The sequence below is a fragment of the Nicotiana tabacum genome, chromosome 9, assembly GCF_000715075.1.
Source record: "Nicotiana tabacum cultivar K326 chromosome 9, ASM71507v2, whole genome shotgun sequence".
NCBI lineage: Eukaryota > Viridiplantae > Streptophyta > Magnoliopsida > Solanales > Solanaceae > Nicotiana > Nicotiana tabacum.
In genome coordinates, this window is record NC_134088.1 from 55,553,211 (window position 1) to 55,574,201 (window position 20,991).

Sequence of the window (20,991 nt, forward strand, 5' to 3'; positions counted from 1 at the left end):
AATTGCTCCAAATACTTGACGAATTAATTTGAAGTTTGAAAGTTGCTCCAAAAAATTGCCCAAAAACTTAAACTTATATTGATTGTGAGAAAATAGAGAGAATAATATAGATAGAATGTAAGAGATTTGAGGGAGAATGATTGATTTTTGTGGGAAAAAATGAAGAAGGATAGGGGTATTTATAGTTTAAAATAGGGCCAAAGTGTAATTTAATAAACTTAGGAGTTAAATTAAAAGTTTGGGGTAGAGGTGTTTTGGGGGGTGGGGGCCAAATATGGTCGTTTATATTCGTTTATGGCCGTTGGCCAACGGCTCTATTTCAAAAAGAAAAAAAAAATTAAATAACACGCGGGACGAACGGGACAAGCGGGACGGAACGGGATAAACGGGACGAAATGGTCATCCCGTCCCATCTCGTGTACCGTTTAATATGGGATAAATGAGACGGGACGGGATCGGGACAGGACCGACACACTCTTAGTCATCGCTAGACTGAGAGTTCTAGCTACACAAAAAAAAAATGCCTAGTCACTATCAACTCCTAGTTTAAGCACCGATTTTTGGTAAATAATGGCAAAGAAATTGGTCTACCTACGTCGACCCACCCAATCCCACCCCCTCAACAACCCCCAATAAAGCCTTTACAATATAAAGGATTCTGTTAGATTTGAGAAACAATTTCTGTTCTAGAATAACCCTTTTTCTTGACCACCCCACCTTAAAAATTAAATTAAAAAAATAAAAACCCATTTTAACATATCCTTCTAGGCCAAACATGAATCACTTTCTTCTAGTTTACACATGAAATGCACCTAATAATAAAAGAAGTCCATGCCAAAGCGACCAAGAAATCAGGCATTTGACAACTCAAAAACCGGAGATAGAGCTATATATATATATTGAACTTGGGTAGGTAAGAAAAACAGAAGATGCACGAAACAAGAACCAAACATTATTTTAAATGAGATGCTAACGACTTTTCTAAATACAATAAGTTACTACTGCCCTATTAGTTTTGAATGCTCTTGAACAGTAATATTTAATCGTTTAGAATCATTTTTTATGCTGGTGCAGGTGTGGCATGAATAGTGCATCAAGGGGGCTGCTCATTCGACAAAGTGCATAATTGCTCAACTAATTTTAGATTTCCATAATACATGCAGCTAAGGTGTTACATTTTTAGGTACAACGAACTGAATTGCTCCTAAATTATTCTCAGTGAGTCTACCTGTAAGATTTTAAGCAGACTTCAGGCATGCATAAAAGTAACACGGGACGAATCCTATCTACAATTCTATAATGACGCAACGCATACTGCACAAAATTATCTAGGATAGCATACCATAATAAACACCAGATGTAACACGATTGGGTAGTTAATTCTAATAAGTAATAACTAATTCCTGTCTTTGTCCTGCACATGCACCTGATCCAGAGAAGTAAGATTGGAGATCAATTAACGAAAGAGAACGGAGCATCATAAGTCCTAACCTGGAGCAACTGTCATTCTGTCAAGGAACACAACATCACCTAATATCTGCCATGCTCCTGATTTTAGTATTATATTGAGACATAGTGGTGCAGTAACTCAATAGGTGCAATGGTGATAATAACAAAGTTCCCTATCCTCCCAAATACCTGAATCCTTGTAAGAAATCACAAGGAAACCAAAAAAAGAGTTCATGGTAACTCTCAACACTTGCTTTTATATCTGCAGGAAGCAAATCTACATATTTCGCAACATTTACATGTGCATGGGATACATGTTCAAGAAGAAGAATATTTACACAAGTTTCTCAAAACAAAGGAGGGGACATTCACTACCCTTGACAAGATATCACAAATCACTCCTGACATAAAGCTACTACTGCCTCAATCAGATTTATTCCCAGTATGCTTCTGCAGAATCCAGGAGGATTAATTTATTAAACAGAAAACTTGAAAATTATTAGACATTTGTCATAAGCTAAAGATAAAAACAATGAGATAACAAAGAGAAACAGCAAAGAGTACTATCACAAAAAATTCAATTCAAGTGAAAAACTCTTTACCTTTTTCCCAATGTTGAATGGATCATACTTGTATCTAATCATGTGTGTGATCTGACGCTTCATAGTGAGGACAAAGAGAAAAATCCAGTAACATAACAATATTGGCCAGAATACTGGGACATCAAATATAGAGCAGAAGGTCATCAGGAAGGCTACGATGAAAGCTTTTGTTGTTGCATACCTGAAACCTCAGGAAAATATGAAAGGAAATTTCCATTAGGGAAAAGATCGTGATGAATAGCAAGAGGACGAAGAAGAACTCCGCACGTGCAGCTAATATAACATTTAGGTCAGTTAACATGTGTTAATCCGTCATCCTTCCCCAGTTTAAATAGGAATCATCAATGCCTACCCTGTGTTAACCTGCCTTTTGATTAGATACAGTGACTAGACTAGTCCTTATATCATACTAACAAGCAAAGAACAATATTTTTCATGTTTTTGGAATAATAGCCTGCTCAGCAACAAGCTAATCCATGACAATTACTATGCACAAAAAAACAACTTTATTGCACGACGATGCATATTCACAACATGATCAAATGGAATCATGAAAAGTCATTCATCACAAACTTCAATAATGGAGTGTAAATCACTGTATCTTTGCTGTCTAAAACAAGAAAAGTTGATCACCACATTACATTGTAACTATACCATGAAATGAGTCAAACAGCAATAGTTGAAACAGAGATGCAAAGCCTAATGAACAAAGTAAATTACAATGAATATTTCATATTTTGAGGTCTATGATCTCACCAGAACAAAAATTCAGGCAGCCGGCGAACGAAAGGTCTAAATTCGTCATTGTCTTTAGGTGGCAAAGAAGCACCTTCCGAAGCTTCCAGCTCAGGATCCACCTTTGGTGACAGAAACCCAATCAACAAATTCAAAATATAGGTTCCTACACCATATGAGATGACGTAGAATCCACGACCATAGTAAACACGCAACATATATATTGATGCAGCTGTCAATGTTCCAAGCCACCTGCGGAAGGTATAAGGAGCAGACCTATCCAAATAGTAGCGAAATGTCCTAGAAATTTCATCTTTCCACTTTGCTAGTGGTGATAGAACTGCATCACCACCATCAACTTCAACTCCCTCCATGAAGTCAACTCAGAGACTTCTACAACGGTACAACCTAAGCATATGAAAGTAGAACCATTACAGAAAGCATAACAAAACAAAAAGATAATTCATCTAATTCCTCTTACATCCTAATAGAATAAAGACTTCAAAAGAAGAAGCACGGACGAACTGGCCTGGTAATTGCTGCCAAATACTCTAGGCAAAGCTTCTCAGCGTGCCAAAAGTAAAATTTAATTGGAAATGAACTTCCCTAACAGATACACAGACGCATATACACACATATCGCATATATATATTTGTACTATTACCAGTTAATTGAGGAGGATTGGGTCATAGTCACTAGGAACTGGGAACAATAACTGAGTTTCCCTCATACTTGTTTTAATAAATCAATTTCAACAGCGTCTTTGCAGGATTATTAATGCAGTCTAGCGGTTGCAATTTCACTTCCATCATATAAGCGCAGTGTCCTTTTTTTTTTTTGACACCAGTAACTCTACCAATCAAGGTTTAAGCAGATAAAAACAAATCACTGAGTATTTTTTGCCTTCGCTGGCTTTTGTACCTAAATCTCATGGTTGTCCTCCCACTTTATTAACCACTAGGCGACAACCTTGGGTGCTCGTATAGGCGCAGTATTCTAATACAACCAAAGATCCGCCCTTCTTCTATCTTCACCTCTCCATGAGCCACCCCACCCAAAATTTAAAAAACAAAAGAGTGAAAAACAGAAATAGCTTTTGTTTGCTAGATTGATTTATGACCAACTAAACTAAGATATTAATAGACTATGCAATTCAAGTGCTCAACACTACAACATGGATAAGAATAAATAAACAGTATCGAAAATGTTCAATTAGTTCGGCAATTACCGAATTACGCAGCAATAGATTAAGGAAACGCCAATCAAGAACTAAAAACTGAAAAAGAAGGTTCATATCCATGAAATTATTAATTAGAAATAGAGTTACCCTTAATACGAAAGATTGTTAAGATGGAGACTTGAGATTTTTGGAGCAATCACTGATTCAATTGAGGAGTAGAGTTGGAAGCAATCTGTGAGAATTACAGATTTGAGCTTAACTTCCGATTTTCTGATCTCCGAGAAAACTTATGAACGAAAAACGATCGGAATGTTGAGCGCGTGCAGTTGAAACCGACTTGCGGGAATGAAACCGGTCTTTAATAGCTTGCTTGGTAAAAAGTAATTTATATTTGACTAATTAATTTAAATTTGAGCAACTATTACTAATCTAACTAAAAAGTTAAATTATCAAAATATTCTTTTCATTAACTAAATATCCTATTCTATTTACAAAATTAACATAAAAAAACTAAGCATACTAACAGAAGCCAACACACGGCTGTTTCGAAGAGTTGCCACCGTTTCCCATAAGAAAGAGGTTTCTGATTTTTTTTTTTAAGGCATATTAAGTATTGTTGCTTGCACTTGGCTTCTTCTAGCAAGTATCAAACACAGTATTACATATATCGGCGACCTCTGGTCTGCGGGGCGGAGCTACGGTAGACGGTGCGGGTTCGGGCAAACTCAGTAACTTTTTCCGAGACCCTATATTTGTATTGAAAATTTTACTGATTCTATATAAATATATCATACCGAACCTAATAACAAAAGGGCTCTGGGTTCAATGGTAAGAGTTCTGGGTTCGCTTGGAGAATGCGCGGGTTCGAATTAATGCTTGAAAGCAGTGAAATATTTTGTTGTTTTTTTACAATATTTCTTTTTAAGAAAGCACAAAGTAAACGACATCGTAATTCCGAAACAACTCCAAAGTCCAAACGACACTTTGCCTTCCTTTAAACTAACATTTATACTTTTTAATAAATAAAACATAAAACTTTTTTTCTTTCTAATAAACAAATTCTTCTCTAAACAAAAAGACGTATTCTCATCTTCTCAATCCCAAATGAAAAAAGCTAGGGTTCTGCCTCTGTTGATCGCTGGCGCTGCTACCACAATCTGTCAGATCCATACGCCTTTCAACTCTCGTTGTGTATCAATGTATGCTCTTTCTCCCTTAGAAGTTAGACCCTTCTTCCTTCTTCAATTCTTCTTTCCTGATTTTTTTTTCCCTTCTTCCTTCTTCAATTCTTCTTTCCTGATTTTTTTTTCTTTCATTTTTCCTCTTATATTTTATATTTGATAATTTATACAAAATTTGATTTTTAATTTTTAATTCTAGGGTTGTCCCACATTTTGAACTTCATTCTCTTTGTCAATTTGTGCTTTGGTTCTTTCCAAAAGTTCGAACTTGGAGTCTCCGATAAGTCGATAGACAAGGTATGTGGTTGTTGTCCTACTTTCTTGTTTTTAGTTTCTTAGGGAGACTAACTTGCATTCACATAGAGTGGCCTTATGTCCTTATTAAGAAGAAAACTTTCATATGTAGTTAGGGCGGAGCTACAGTAGAAGAAAAATTGGTGACTTTTTTCGAGACCCTGTATTTATAATTTAGAACCCATACACTTCAAATCCTAGCTCTGCCTCTGCTGGTCTGCTCCTTTTTCTTGGTAGAGTGCTTTTTTCGCAAGAACCAACAGGTTTTTGGCTTTTGAAATACCCTTCTTATCATGTTTTAAAGTGCATTAGTTGTATCATTCTCGTGAATATATAGTTAAACGTATGTGTATATGTGTGTAAACGTAAATATTGTAAACGGTCAAAACCGAGCTTGATCTTCGAGTAATTAGTCGAGATTAGAACATGGTGAACCGAGGGTCGTCATCATAATATTGAGATGAGATCTGAAGCTAGGTTATCGAGCTCAAAACCGATCAATACCAAGCTCGAAGTCAATATCGAGCTCGAGTTCAAATCGAATTGTGATGCGAAGTGGTGTTATCAAACTCGAGATCCAGATCAGTCGATGCCGAGCTCAACATAGTATCGAGCTCGAGTCAATATCGAGTTTGAGATCCAGAGATCGACCAAGTTCTAAGACCGACCAAGATCGAGCTAAGAAATAAAGAGCCGTTGTAGCCGCACCAAGGGAGAGAATCTCGGCGGGAATTAAGGAAAAACTAATTGACTAATCTATCATGGGATCCCCACTATGTATTTTTAATTATATCCAAAGTAGGATCCCTCCAGTATATAAAGAGTGGCTACCATTTCTGTAGGGTACACGTTCAACATTGAGACATCAATACACTCTCATATTCAGAAATTATTGAGATTCACATGTATAATAAAGATTATCCTTTTTTGAGCTTTGTACATCGGTTCATCTTATTCATAGGTCATTCGTTGTTGGGCTTCGGACATTGATTTATCTTGCTTGTTTATAAATTATTCTCCACTCAATTTAGTTTGTATTTCATTCTTTTTTACAGTCAATATTCGATATTTTTCTACTTACTTTTCCGATTTGTACCAAATTATACCACGTATCCTTAGAATTACGTATAAATTCAACTCTATCCATTTTTCGGGTAAACAGTTTAGCGCCCACCGTGGGGCTAAGGATAATAGTGGTTATTTGGTACGAATCTCTGTAAAACACACTATTTTACGCTTGCCCTTGGAAGTATTTTTGATTTCAGGTAGAAAACGATAAATTCTCCATTTATGGCCCTACCTATCAGCAACGAAGCTGGTCTTCAAGATAAGAACAACAACTTGACGTCCGGGGATGAAAGGCCACTCGTTGATGCCGTTGGAGAACAGGTCGAAGTACCAATAGACGTTAATTCACATGTGGCCATCGAGGAAAACCAACGTTCCGACCCTGAAAATAGCATTCATGGTGGAACTCGATCTGCAGCTCCAAATACTCAATACGTTGAGGAAAATGGAATCAACTTGCATATGATTTTCGAAATGTTGCAAGCTCAACAGGTAGCGATAGCTCAGTTGCATAGCCAAACCCAGGCACCGAGCAGGCCGGAGCCCGGTCCATCCCGAGAAGTCACCCACAAAACGGGGCCAACTGTAGTAAGGTCGAATGAGCAAGAATCGGGGACTAATCCTGAAATTGTTAGGATACTCGAGGAACTGATGAAGCGAATAGAGTCAGGATCAAGGAGGATTAAAGAAAACGACAAAAAATAGGAAACGTATAACTCCAGGGTTGATCAGTTCCCGGGGGCACCACCAATATTGAAGGGCTTGGATTTCAAAAAATTCGTACAAAAGCCTTTCCCCCCCCCCGAGCGCGGTGCCGAAACTGATCCCCAAGAAGTTCTACATGCCCGAAATTCCTAAATATAATGGAACGATCTAAAAGACGACGAGATCGAATCTGTATTATTGAAAAAATTTGGTGAAACCCTTTCAAAGGGAGCAATGATATGGTATCATAATTTACCACCTAACTCTACCGATTCTTTTGCTATGCTTACAGATGCTTTCGTAAAAGCACATGATGGAGCCATAAAGGTCGAGACTAGGAAGTCGGACCTTTTCAAAGTAAGACAAAAAAATAACGAGATGCTAAGAGAATTCGTATCTCGTTTCCAAATGGAACGAACGGATCTACCACAGTCACAGACGATTGGGTTGTTCAAGCTTTCACTCAAGGTCTAAATGAACGAAGTTCGATGGCTTTACGACGGTTGAAGCAGAACCTGATCGATTACCCAACTGTTACCTGGGCCGATGTACACAATCGGTATCAATCAAAAATTAGAGTCGAAGACGACCAGTTGGGTTCTGGGTCCGTTATTAAAAAGGACATCAACCAAGAACCAAGGCCGATCAGGGACCGATACCGGCAGTATAGTAGAGATCATAGGGGTGACGAACCAAGACGTAACCCCGTACAAGGCAATAAAAGAAGTGATTGAGGATAAGGGTCTCGGGGGATGATGAACAGGAATAGGTTCGACAAGCATACTGCACCTAAGGAAGCACCACGGTTATTAGAATATAACTTCAACATCGATGCATCCGCCATCGTGTCGGCTATCAGACGCATCAAAGATACTAAATGGCCTCGACCTCTACAGATCGACCCAGCCCAGAGGAATCCCAATCAAGTGTGTGAATATCATGACACTCATGGCCATAGAACGGAAGATTGTAGGCAACTGAGAGAGGAGGTAGCCCGGTTATTCAATGAAGGGCACCTTCGAGAGTTCTTAAGCGACCAAGCCAAAAACCATTTTAAAAATAGAGAATTCAATAGACAAAACAAACAAGAAAAGCCACAACACATCATCCACATGATCATCGGAGGGACCAATACCCCCCAGGAGCCGGTGCTTAAGCGCACTAAGATGTCGATCGTAAGAGAGAAGCGATCTCGGACTCAGGATTACGCACCCATAGGCACCTTGTCCTTTAATGATAAAGACGCAGAAGGAGTCATACAACCCCACAACGATGCACTGGTAATATCTGTAGTTATGAATAAAACTCAAGTTAAGCATGTGTTAATTGATCCAGGTAGTTCATCCAACATTATTAGATCGAAGGTCGTAGAGCAGCTTGGTCAACAGGACCAGGTCGTGCCCGCAACCCTAGTTCTAAACGGATTCAATATGTTAAGCCCCATATTTTCGTACGTGAAAGTACGCCATAAGTAAATTGATGAAAGCTCGGAAAAGAGATGTTACATCCCACATTTTCGTGTGTTAAACATTTCGTCGTAAGATAATCGACGTAAGTTCGGGAATGAGATTATTTTGGGATTATAAGTATTGTGCTACTTCAAATAAGTGATAAGTAAATTCGTAAAGGTGAGAGAGTAAGTGGATTGAAAGAAAATGAGTTACTTCAAAGTTTGACATTTTGGGATAAAATACGGTCCAAGCTACAATACCCTGTATTTATGGACTAGTGCCATACAAGGTACCACATGACCATGATAGCAAGATGTATAACGTGTGTTAAAAGTGAGTAGTATTATAAGTAATTTGAGATAATTCTTAATTATATGATAATTAGGTAATTAGTGATCCTAGTGGGAGATTAATTATTTAATTAGTGTATTTGGATATGTTTTGATTAGACTCCAACGTGGCAGCCTAAAGGACTCTTGATAATGAGTCGTAACCCACAAAGCAAGATGGCACATTTAGAGGACTTTGTGGCCAAAGTCATCAAAAGAGTGGGGCCCACACCCATTATGATAAAATACCTCTCATTCACCTAAATGAGGTGCTTGTCTCTACAAAGTAAAGAGAGATGCTTATATCTTGTCTTCAAGTAACGGATGGAGCTCACAAAGATCTCTTTAAGAGAGATTTTTACAAAATTTGCAAGGTAACATGATTAGCTCAAATTGCAATGGTAACGTGAGGCTTCTCTATAATCACAAATTAAAGATGGTCATATTCAGCAAGGTAACGGTCTTAAGAAAAATTTCATACGAAATTATACTGCGTAATAGCAACGGGATTTTACGATTCTTAGGGAGTACGGTGCAATCCTTCTCAAGAATATCATACGGATTTCCCCTACTTCGACCCGCCGTTACGTGTTTTCGCAATTGACGTGTGTTAGAGGGATTGTCAAGAGAATCTGCTCAGGTATGTTTAGGCTATCCCTTCTTTCTTTTTGGCGTGATCCATACGATACAAACGAAATGAGTAAACGCACAATTTTCATAAATTAATCTATTCATAGAAGTACTAGGGGTGTCTATATTATTGATTCCCCATGTGAATTATTATTATATCTTCTGTTCATGAGTCTCAGAAAAATACGTATTTGATAAAGTTCATTCGAAAGGCATGTTGATTTTATGATATTCCGAGAAATCTTATTAACGTATTTCTTATGCATTTATACATGTACATTGACCCATGACCAGATGGCGTTATATACGCGTATATATGTATATATATGTATATGGGATATGGGAAAAGGTTACGGTATTATATACGCACCACCTCCTGATCAACTGGTATATGTTGATGATTTTTCCCACAGTGGCCGAGATGATATGATGGGATGCTCTCAGAGGCTTGATGATGTTATGAACGCATATACCTATGCATGGTTTCCATGACATTATAAATATACGCATATGCATGACATTATAAATATTAATGATTCACAGAGTTATTCAGACTTACATGTTGAGTCTTTTACTCCATGTTTCTCTCATGTCTATTATTTACTGATTTTCATTCCTTACATACTCAGTACATTATTTGTACTAACGTCCTGTTTGCCTGGGGATGCTGCGTTTCATGCCCAAAGGTCCCGATAGACAGGTCGAGAGTCCTCCAAGTAGGCTATCATCTTAGCGAAAGATGTTGGTGCGCTCCATTTTCTCCGGAGTTGCTATTGGTCAGTATGATTAGGACATGTGTTGATTGGTATGGCGGGGCTCTGTCCCGACCTTTATGATATTTATGTATCCTTAGAGGCTTGTAGACATATGTCATGTACGTGAATGGTTGTATGGCCTTGTCAGCCTATGTTCAGTGTACGAGTGATCATTTTAGGCTTATAGGCCCGTATTTCTTATGTATAAGTTGGTATTACGTGTTTTATTCTAGTTATCCTACGGCAGCCTTTCCGTCTCATTTACCTATGATAGTATGATACAAAAAGATACGTTACGTTAGTACTCGGTTGATTAAGGTACCGGGTGCCCGTCGTGGCCCAAAACTTATACCAGGGTCTTCTATAGTTTTATGATTGTCAACATATATGCTGCATGGATAATACTCCGAAATCTTGAGTGCGTTCATAACATAGCTAACTCTGGATCATTCATTGATCGAATAATTTCTTTCGGAACATCATAAGACCATTATACCTTTGATTAATATCATGAAATAAACTTTATCAACTCACGTATTTTCTGAGACTCATGAACAGATGATAGAATAATATGACACATGGGGAATCAAGAACATAAGCATCGCTAGCATTTCTATGAATAGAGTCATTTATGAAAGTTGCTATTTTGCTCGTTTCGTTTGTATCATTTGGATCATGCCAAAAAGAAAGAATTGAGTCCAGGTCATAGACAAGGGATTGAATTGTTAGATGATGGTATCAAGGATATTCCATAACGTCTATAAAAGGCTAAAGTAACAACTAATACCATGAGCCGCAGATCGGATGGTAGCTTAAGCCTACATAAAGGTTGATCAGAGGAAAGAGGAAATTAAAGAGTTACATTAACAGAGTAAATCAGGAGTCTGATTATTGGACCCAGAAAATTATAGACATTATGATTGAGAACATTGCAGAATCACTCTTAATATCAGAGGTACAAGAGAGATAGTACAACAACCATATTCTAGAACGGCTCTACGAGAAAGCCAATTAGAAGAGTACCAGCCTCATAAGAAGTCAGTATGAATCTTCCACCGGATTATGTATGCACCAAAGGTGCAAGTGTTATAATAGAGCTTCAAGTTGTGGATGTGAATCATACCTATATGGAAGGGAGGTCATGAAAGAAATAGAAGGTGTGATGCAAGATTTTAAGGCAAGTAAGGTAAAGGTGAACAACATACGAGATACTCAGGTGCAGAAGGTTGTGAATAATCTATAACTTCAAGATGAAGAGCTAGAAGCGTTGGGATTCAGTATCCAGGAGTGATAATGGCGTCGTCAGTGGCATATCTTCCAGCCTATGGTTTCTAGGTACCGAGAGGCCTAGTTAAGAGATTAAAGAAGAGTTTGAGACAATGTGATGTCTCGCTTGATGTTTCAGAATAACATAAGGAAATCCAGGGTGCAAGCAAGTTGAAGGAAGGTTGCGAGTAGTAATAATAGATATGTGTATATCGCAAGCTAAATTATGGTAAAATGACAAAGTTTTAGGAAGACATGAGTAAGGATAAGAAAAGGCGAGTGAGAAGGTGACAAAACTGGATAAGTCCTCGGGATTAAGCCCAAGAAAACAAGAGAGCTAATGGTTTCTCTAAGTTATAGAAAAATCAGTATAGCCTGCATGAACTCAATTGAGTCTAAGACTAATAGCATTTAGAAAAGATGGAATGCTGCCCTAATAGTATAATAAGGGTGTAACTGTGATAGATAAAGGATGGCGTTTGGGCCTTCGATAGAGTAATGATTTGAAAAAAAAAAGAAGAGGGATTTTACGAATGACACATGATTAAAATACCCACATGAGGTGAATCACCTTGGGATGCTATGAATACGGTTATGGAAGTATAGTATCATATGGCCTCAGGTGGATCAGGAAAATTACTTCAAATGTTCCTTGATGCGACGTGAGCCCTAGCGGTAGTGTTACATAAAAGGTCAAGTTATCAGTGGTAGATTATAGATCAATATTGAGGTAAATCAATAATGGATGGATAAAAGTTACAAAGTATGAGATGAGATTAGGCTGTCATTGTTAAGATGAACAGTAATGAGAAAGCATTAAAGGACTTAGACTTATACATATAGGATAAGCAACTAGAGTAAGCTGGAAATTGGTAGCAGACCTCAACAACGATAAACCAAGGTAAGAGTTATGGTATAGTATGACCTACCTAGATGCAGTAAAGTCATACGAATGAATAACCAGGTCTATGAAATAAGAAATATCAATATTCATAAGTTCAACAAAGTATCGAGTGAAGAACTTCAGTATACTTATAGATGCCCAGAGGGACATCTTATCAAGCTCTGTATATGTTCACAAAGTGAGTCCTAGAGATTGGCTAAAAGCTGGAGGAACAAGGAGAGAAGAGTCGCATAACCGCATTTACAAGGTAAGAGTCATACAGGCTGCATGATAGAAGGTAGCAACAGTTACGAGATTGGAAGGATTTCGACCACAAGTCATGGTGTGAGAAAGAGGCCTAAAGGGGGGAATGCCTTGGCCTTTGGATTTATTCACATAACAGTTGCCTAGATGGCAAGGAGAGTACTAAAGTATTCGGAAGACATAGGTTATGAAAATGATAAGTGCATCAGTCAACATTCGAGGACGAATGTTCCAAGGGGGGAATGATGTTACACCCCATATTTTCGTACGTGAAACTACACCATAAGTAAATTTATGGAAGCTTAGAAATGAGATATTACATCCCGCATTTTCGTTTGTTAAAAATTTTGTCGTAAGCTAATCGACGTAAGTTTGGGAATGAGATTATTTTGGGATTATAAGTATTGTGCTACTTCAAATAAGTGATAAGTAAATTCGTGAAGGTGAGAGGGTAAGTGAATTGAAGAAAACGATTTTCGTCAAAGTTTGACATTTTGGGATAAAATACGGTCCAAGCTACAATACCTCGTATTTATGGACTAGTGTCATACAAGGTACCACATGACCATGATAACACGATGTATAAAGTGTGTTAAAAGTAAGTAGTATTATAAGTAAATTAAATAATTCTTAATTATATGGATAATTGGATAATTAGTGATCTTAGTAGGAGATTAATTATTAAATTAGTGTATTTGGATATGTTTTGATTAGACACCAATGTGGCAGCCCAAAGGACTCTTGATAATGAGTCTTAACCCACAAAGCAAGAGGGCACAATTAGAGGACTTTGTCGCCAAAGTCATCAAAAGAGTGGGGGCCACACCCATTATGATAAAAGACCTCTCATTCACCTAAATGAGGTGCTTGTCTCTACAAAGTAAAGAGTGAGATGCTTATATCCTGTCTTCAAGTAATTGATGGAGCTCACAAAGATCTCTTTAAGAGAGATTCATACAAAATTTGCAAGGTAACGTGATTAGCTCAAATTGCAATGGTAACAAGGCTTCTCTAAAATCACAAATTAAAGATGGTCATATTTAGCAAGGTAACGGTCTTAAGCAAAATTTCATACGAAATTATATTGCGTAATAGCAACGGGAGTTTACGATTCTAAGGGAGTACAGTGCAATCCTTCTCAAGAATATCACACGGATTTTTTCCTACTTCAACCCGCCGTTATGTTTTGTCGCAATTGACGTGTGTTAGAGGGACTGTCAAGAGAATCGGCTAAGGTATGTTAAGGCTATCTCTTATTTCTTTTTGGCGTGATCCATATGATACAAACGAAAAGAGTAAACGCACAATTTTCATAAATGACTCTATTCATAGAAGTACTAGGGGTGTCTATATTATTGATTCCCCATGTGAATTATTATTATATCTTTTGTTCATGGGTCTCAGAAAAATACGTATTTGATAAAGTTCATCCGAAAGGCATGTTGATTTTATGATATTCCGAGAAATCTTATTAACGTATTTCTTATGCATTCTATGCATTTATACATGTACATTGACCCATGACCAGATGGCGTTATATACGTGTATATATGTATATATATGTATATGGGATATGGGAAAAGGTTACGGCGTTATATATGTACCACCACCTTATCAGCTGGTATACGTTGATGATTTTGCCCACAGTGACCGAGATGATATGATGGGATGCCCTCAAAGGCTTGATGATGTTATGAACGCATATACCTATGCATGGTATCCATGATATTATAAATATATGCATATGCATGACATTATAAATATTTATGATTCACAGAGTTATTCAGACTTACATGTTGAGTCTTTTACTCCATGTTTCTCTCATGTCTATTATTTACTGATTTGCATTCCTTACATACTCGGTACATTATTGGTACTGACGTCCCATTTGCCTGAAGACGCTGCGTTTCATGCCCGCAGGTCCCGATAGACAGGTCGAGAGTCCTCCAAGTAGGCTATCAGCTCAGCAGAAGATGTTGGTGCGCTCCATTTGCTCCGGAGTTGCTATTGGTCAGTATGATTAGGACATGTGTTGATTGGTATGGTGGGGCTCTGTCCTAACCTTTATGACATTTATGTATCCTTAGAGGCTTGTATACATATGTCATGTACGTGAAAGTTTGTATACCCTTGTCGGCCTATGTTCAGTGTACGAGTAATCACTTTGGACTTATAGGCCTGTATGTCTTATGTATAAGTTGGTATTACGTGTTTTATTCTAGTTATCCTACGGCAGCCTTTCCGTCTCATTTACCTATGATAGTATGATACGAAAAGATACGTTATATTGGTACTCGGTTGAGTAAGGTACCGCGTGCCCGCCGCAACCCATCGGTTTGGGTCGTGACACACTATGGCATGTGATACTACTAAGGGCGAGATAATTCTACCGATAAACGTGGCCAGAACCATCCAAGAAATGAAGTGTCACGTAATCAAAGGCGACATGAGGTATAACGCCCTTTTTGCAAGCCCGTGGATCCAGAATATGAGAATTGTACCCTCGACCCTCCACTATGTCCTGAAATTCCCAACATCTGAGGGAGTCAAAACGGTCTGCGGAGAGCAACCGGCCGCACAAGAAATGTTTTTCGTTGATGAAGTAATTCTGATATCTTCACTATCGTTGATAAAAGGATCGGATTTGAAGGGGGAACGGGATACCAAATAGCAATCACATACGTCAGTCTCGACCCAACTAGAGAATCGGAAGACTGACGAAGATGATGAACATGGGGTCCCTCGATCCTTCGTGGTCCCCGATGATTCCAATGCTACCCAATCAACGGTCGAAGAACTTGAGCAAATCACGCTAATCGAATATCTGCTCGAGCAAAAGGTATACCTGGGTACGGGGTTAGACCCCGAGCTCAGGAAAATGCTCATTCAGTTTCTTATAGCTAACATGAATTATTTCGCTTTGTCCCATCTTGACATGACAGGGATCCCACCGGGAATCACCACCCATAGACTAAGCTTGGACCCAAAATTCCATCTGGTAAAACAAAAAAGAAGGCCCCAGTCCGAGTCAAACATGCCTTCATCAAAGACGAGGTAACTAAACTTCTTAAAATAGGGTCCATTCGGTAAGTAAAATACCTCGAATGGTTAGCAAATGTGGTGGTAGTCCCTAAAAAGGGGAACAAACTTAGGATGTGTATAGATTATAAAGACTTGAATAAAGCATGCCCTAAGGATTCTTTTCCTTTGCCTAATATCGATCGTATGATCGATGCCACAGCTAGCCACGAGACTCTCAGTTTTCTCGATGCCTATTCCAGGTACAACCAAATACAGATGAACCCGGAGGATCAGGAAAAGACATTGTTTATCACTAAGTACGGTACCTACTATTATAATGTGATGCCATTCGTTCTAAAAAATGCTGGTGCAATTTATCAACGCCTAGTAAACTGAATGTTCAAAAGGCAAATAGGAAAATCAATGGAAGTTTATATTGATGATATGTTAGTTAAATCCCTGTGAGCAGAGGACCATTTAAAGCATTTGCAGGAAACTTTCGATATACTGAGGGAGTACAATATGAAGCTCAACCCTAAAAAATGTGCATTCGGAGTTGGCTCGGGCAAGTTTCTTGGTTTCATGGTGTCCAATCGAGAAATCGAGATTAACCCCGATAAAATCAAAGCTATCAAGTACATCATAGTGGTAGATAATGTAAAGGTCGTACAGAGGCTAACATGATGAATAGCCTCCTTGGGACGATTTATTTTGAGATCCTCAGATAAGAGCCACCGATTTTTCTCTCTGCTTAAGAAGAAAAGCAATTTTTCATGGACTCCGGAATGTCAGAATGCTTTGGAAGAACTAAAATGGTATTTATCGAACCCGTCGTTGCTTCATACCCTGATGGTAGACGAACAACTTTATCTGTATTTAGTTGTCTCGAAGATAGCGGTAAGTGGAGTCCTGATTCGAGAAGATCGAGGTACGCAATTCTCTATTTATTATGTCAGTCGAACTTTAGACGAGGCCGAAACTAGATATTCACACTTAGAAAAATTAGTGGTTGTTTTAATAAGCGCCTCTAGAAAACTAAAATCATATTTTCAGTGACATCCGATACATGTTGTAACAACTTATTCTCTTTGAAATATTTTGCACAAACCCGAGCTTCCAGGTCGATTGGCCAAATGGGCCATAGAAATCGGCGGGTACGACATCAAGTATCGACCCCGAACCGCTATCAAATCCCAAATCTTAGCGGACTTCGTGGCTGACTTTATACCGGCCTTCGTACCCGAGATTGAAAAGGAATTACTGATAAAATCGGGTACCTCTTCGGGAGTCTGGACCCTCTTTACGGACGGTGCCTCGAATGCGAAGGGGTCCGGACTGGGCATCATTCTAAAATCACCCACAGGTAATATAGTTAGACAATCTATCAGAACTATAAAATTGACTAACAATGAGGCCGAGTATGAGGCCGTGATTGCAGGTCTCGAGCTAGCTAGAAGCTTGGGAGTCGAGGTCGTGGAGGCTAAATGTGACTCCCTCCTCGTGGTAAATCAAGGTAACAGGACTTTTGAAGTCCGAGAAGATCAAATGCAGAGGTACTCGGATAAATTACAGGTGACTCTACATCGATTTGAGAAATGGACTTTGCAACATGTACCTCGAGAGCAAAACAACGAGGTCGGCGCTCTTGCAAGCTTAGGTTCATTGGTCGAAGATGACGAACTCAACTCGGGGATTGTCGTACAACTCATAAGATCGGTGATTGAAGAAGGACATGCCGAGATAAAATCCACAAGTCTAACCTGGGATTGGAGAAATAAATATATAGAGTACTTCAAGAACGAGAATCTTCCATCAGATCCAAAGGAATCGAGGGCTCTGCACACAATAGCAGCACGATTCACCATGTACAAAGATGAAACTTTATTTAGGAGGACGTTCGATGGACCATTGGCAATATATTTGGGATCGGGAGATACCGATTACATCCTACATGAAATTCATGAGGGCACTTGTGGAAATCATTCCAGTGCTGATTCATTGGTCCATAAAGTAATCAGAGTAGGATATTATTGGATCGATATGGACAAGGATGCTAGGGAGTTTGTTCGAAAATGCGACAAGTGCCAAAGGCATGCGCCCATGATTCATCAACCCGGGGAACTTCTTCACTTTGTCCTATCTTCATGGCCTTTCATGAAATGGAGAATGGACATCGTTGGCCCCCTCCCATCAGCCCCATATAAGGCTCAGTTTATTTTGTTTATGACTGATTATTTCTCTAAATGGGTTGAAGGATAGGCTTTCGAGAAAGTTAGAGAAAAGGAAGTGATAGACTTCGTTTGGGACCACATCATATGTCGATTCGGGATGCCATCCAAGATTTTATGTGATAATGGAAAGCAATTCATCCGCAGCAAAGTAACAAAATTTCTCAAGGATCACAAAATCAAAAGGATCCTATCAATACCTTATCATCCCAGCGGGAACGGACAAGCAGAATCGACCAACAAAACCATCATCCAAAATCTTAAGAAAAGATTAACCGAAGCTAAAGGAAAATGGAGAGAAATACTACTCGAGGTCCTATGGGCATACCACACAACATCAAAATCCAGTACCAGAGCAACACCATTCTCATTGGTTTATGGCGTCGAAGCTCTCATCCCGGTTGAGGTCGTAGAACCGAGCATCAGGTTTCGATATGCGACAAATGAGTTGAATAACGAGACCACGAATACGAGCCTTGAATTATTAGATGAAAAATGAGAAGCCGCTCTCTTTCGATTGGCCGCCCAAAAACAGCGGATCGAAGGGAAACTGGGAAGGACCATATCAGGTTCTCGAAATTGCTAGAAAAGGATCCTACAAGCTCGGTGTGATAAATGGCAAACAACTACCAAGCAATTCGAACGTATCGCACCTAAAATGATACTACTGCTGAGGTACGACCCTCCCATAATCATTTATATTTCGAAACTCCTTGTAGGTGTTCGACTAGAAACAGTGATGGATTATTCAACTCGAAGCCTTTAGGCCTGAAAGCACGCGTTGCACTCTTTTTTCCTTAGACTGGTTTTGTCCTAAATGGGTTTTTCGGTAAGGTTTTTAATGAGGCAACCATTGATCGTGCCAAGTTGGAACAATTCAATAGTATCCGAGGCCTCTTTACAATTAACCTCGAATACTGGGGGCATTGCCCTCAAATAAGTCAAGTTCGATGCAAGAAAGTCACCTCATGTCAAACAGGGTCTCGATAGGAAAAAGTGTAAGGGCCAAATGGTTAAACGAACCATGCCCGCGTAGTTTGCTCGAGCCCTGACATAAAACATGAACACATGTTTAATGACTTATAAAGAGAAATTTCTTCTTTACCGATATCTCATATCTCAGAAAGATCTTTTGACTTCATGTTCAAACAAGCTTAAGGGCCGACCATGATCGTAGTTTGAAAAATTACCCCATAAATCGGGGACAGCTAACTGAAAAATCAATGAGACCAAGTTCCATAAAGCCTAAGGGCTACATTACTTCGAGTTCGAGTAAACACTCACTCGATAACAAAGCCTAAGGGCTACATTACTTCAAGTTCGAGCAAACACTCACTCGATAGAAAAGCCTAAGGGCTACATTACTTCGAGTTCGAGAAAACACTCACTCGATAACAAAGCCTAAGGGCTACATTATTTCAAGTTCAAGCAAATGCTCACTCGACTATCGAGCCTAAGGGCTACTCTTAATGCGATTTCTGGCAAACACTCACTCGATCATAAAGCCTAAGGGTTGTTTTCACTTCGAGTTCAAGCAAACACTCACTCGACTATTAAGCCTAAGGGTTACTCTTAATGTGAGTTCGAGCAAACACTCACTCGACCATAAAGCCCAAGGGCTACTCTTAATTCTGGTTCGAGTAAACGCTCACTCGACCATTAAGCCTAAGGGCTACATTAATTCGAGTTCGAACAAACACTCACTCGACCATTAAAGCCTAAAGGGATACATTAATTCAAGTTCGAGCAAATACTCACTCAACCATTAAAGCCTAAAGGGATCCATTAATTCGAGTTCGAGCAAATGCTCACTCGACTATTAATCCTAAGGGCTACATTACTTCGAGTTCGAGCAAACACTTGACCATAAAGCCCAAGGGTTGTTTCCATTCGAGTTCGAGCAAATACTCACTCGACCATAAAGCCTAAGGTCTATATTAATTCGAGTTCGAGCAAACACTCACTCGACCATTAAGCCTAAGGGCTACTTTAATTCGAGTTCGAGCAAACACTCACTCGACCATTAAAGCCTAAAGGGCTACATTAATTCGAGTTCGAGAAAATACTCACTCAACCATTAAAGTCTAAAGGGCTCCATTAATTCGAGTTCGAGCAAATACTCACTCGACCATTAAGCCTAAGGGCTACATTAATTCGAGTTCGAGCAAACACTCACTCGACCATAAAGCCCAAGGGCTGTTTTCATTTCAAGTTCGAGCAAATTCTCACTTGATCATAAAGCCTAAGGGTTGTTTTCACTTCGAGTTCGAGCAAACACTCACTAGACTATTAAGCCTAAGGGATCTTAATGCGAGTTCTAGAAAATACTCACTCGACCATAAAGCCCCAGGGCTACTCTTAATTCGAGTTTGAGCAAATACTCACTCGACCATAAAATCGAAGGGCTACACTAGTCTGACTTCGATCAACTTGCCTAAAGCCTCGAACTTATGAACAAAACTTTCATAAGGCATGAATGAAACAAAATTTTCACAAGGCAGAAAATGAAATAAAGACAAGTCGGAAAAAAGAAATCTTTGTATATATGAGAATATTTACAAAGTCCGATCAGGACCCTACACAAAATCAAAAAGGAAAAATCCTAAGGTTCCTAATTTTCTCCGGGGGCAGCTTCTTCCCCATCGGGGTCCTCCCCGCTCTCGGGCCCGCTCTTACTCTCGGCATCATCATCATCGGAGGAGGACAATGCTCTAACATCAGCCTCACGCTATCTAGCCTTGTTTATATCATCAGTAAGATCAAAACCTCGAGCGTGGATCTCCTCAAGGGTTTCCCTCCGAGATTGGCATTTAGCGAGTTTAGCAATCCAATGTGCTCGAGTTTGAGCGGTCTTGGTTACCTCTCTCGCTTGGACTTGAGCAGCTTCAGCATCATCCTGATAGATGGCCACGATTGCCTCCGCCTCGGCCTTTGCCTTTTCGTCTTCGGA

At 39.1% G+C, this 20,991-nt stretch overlaps 1 protein-coding gene across 1 annotated transcript; it reads right to left on the reverse strand.

Moving 5' to 3' along the window:
- Positions 1 to 1,686: 1,686 nt before the first annotated feature.
- LOC107777203 (protein RER1B) lies at positions 1,687 to 4,326 on the reverse strand. Its single transcript, XM_016597191.2, has 4 exons — positions 4,114 to 4,326; positions 2,808 to 3,194; positions 2,052 to 2,232; positions 1,687 to 1,899 (listed from the first exon to the last, which is right to left on the reverse strand). The coding sequence occupies exons 2-4, from the start codon at positions 3,158 to 3,160 to the stop codon at positions 1,873 to 1,875; spliced, it is 561 nt and encodes a 186-aa protein (XP_016452677.1). The 5' UTR covers positions 3,161 to 3,194; positions 4,114 to 4,326; the 3' UTR covers positions 1,687 to 1,872.
- Between the last annotated feature and the right edge of the window lie 16,665 nt (positions 4,327 to 20,991).

Excerpts from the sequence above, each read along its gene's own strand:
- LOC107777203 (XM_016597191.2), bottom strand. The coding sequence starts at position 3,160 with ATGGAGGGAGTTGAAGTTGATGGTGGTGATGCAGTTCTATCACCACTA. Across the intron at positions 2,233-2,807 it reads CTGCCTGAATTTTTGTTCTG|GTATGCAACAACAAAAGCTT; the intron begins GTGAGATCATAG and ends CTGAGGTTTCAG. Across the intron at positions 1,900-2,051 it reads CATTCAACATTGGGAAAAAG|AAGCATACTGGGAATAAATC; the intron begins GTAAAGAGTTTT and ends TGGATTCTGCAG.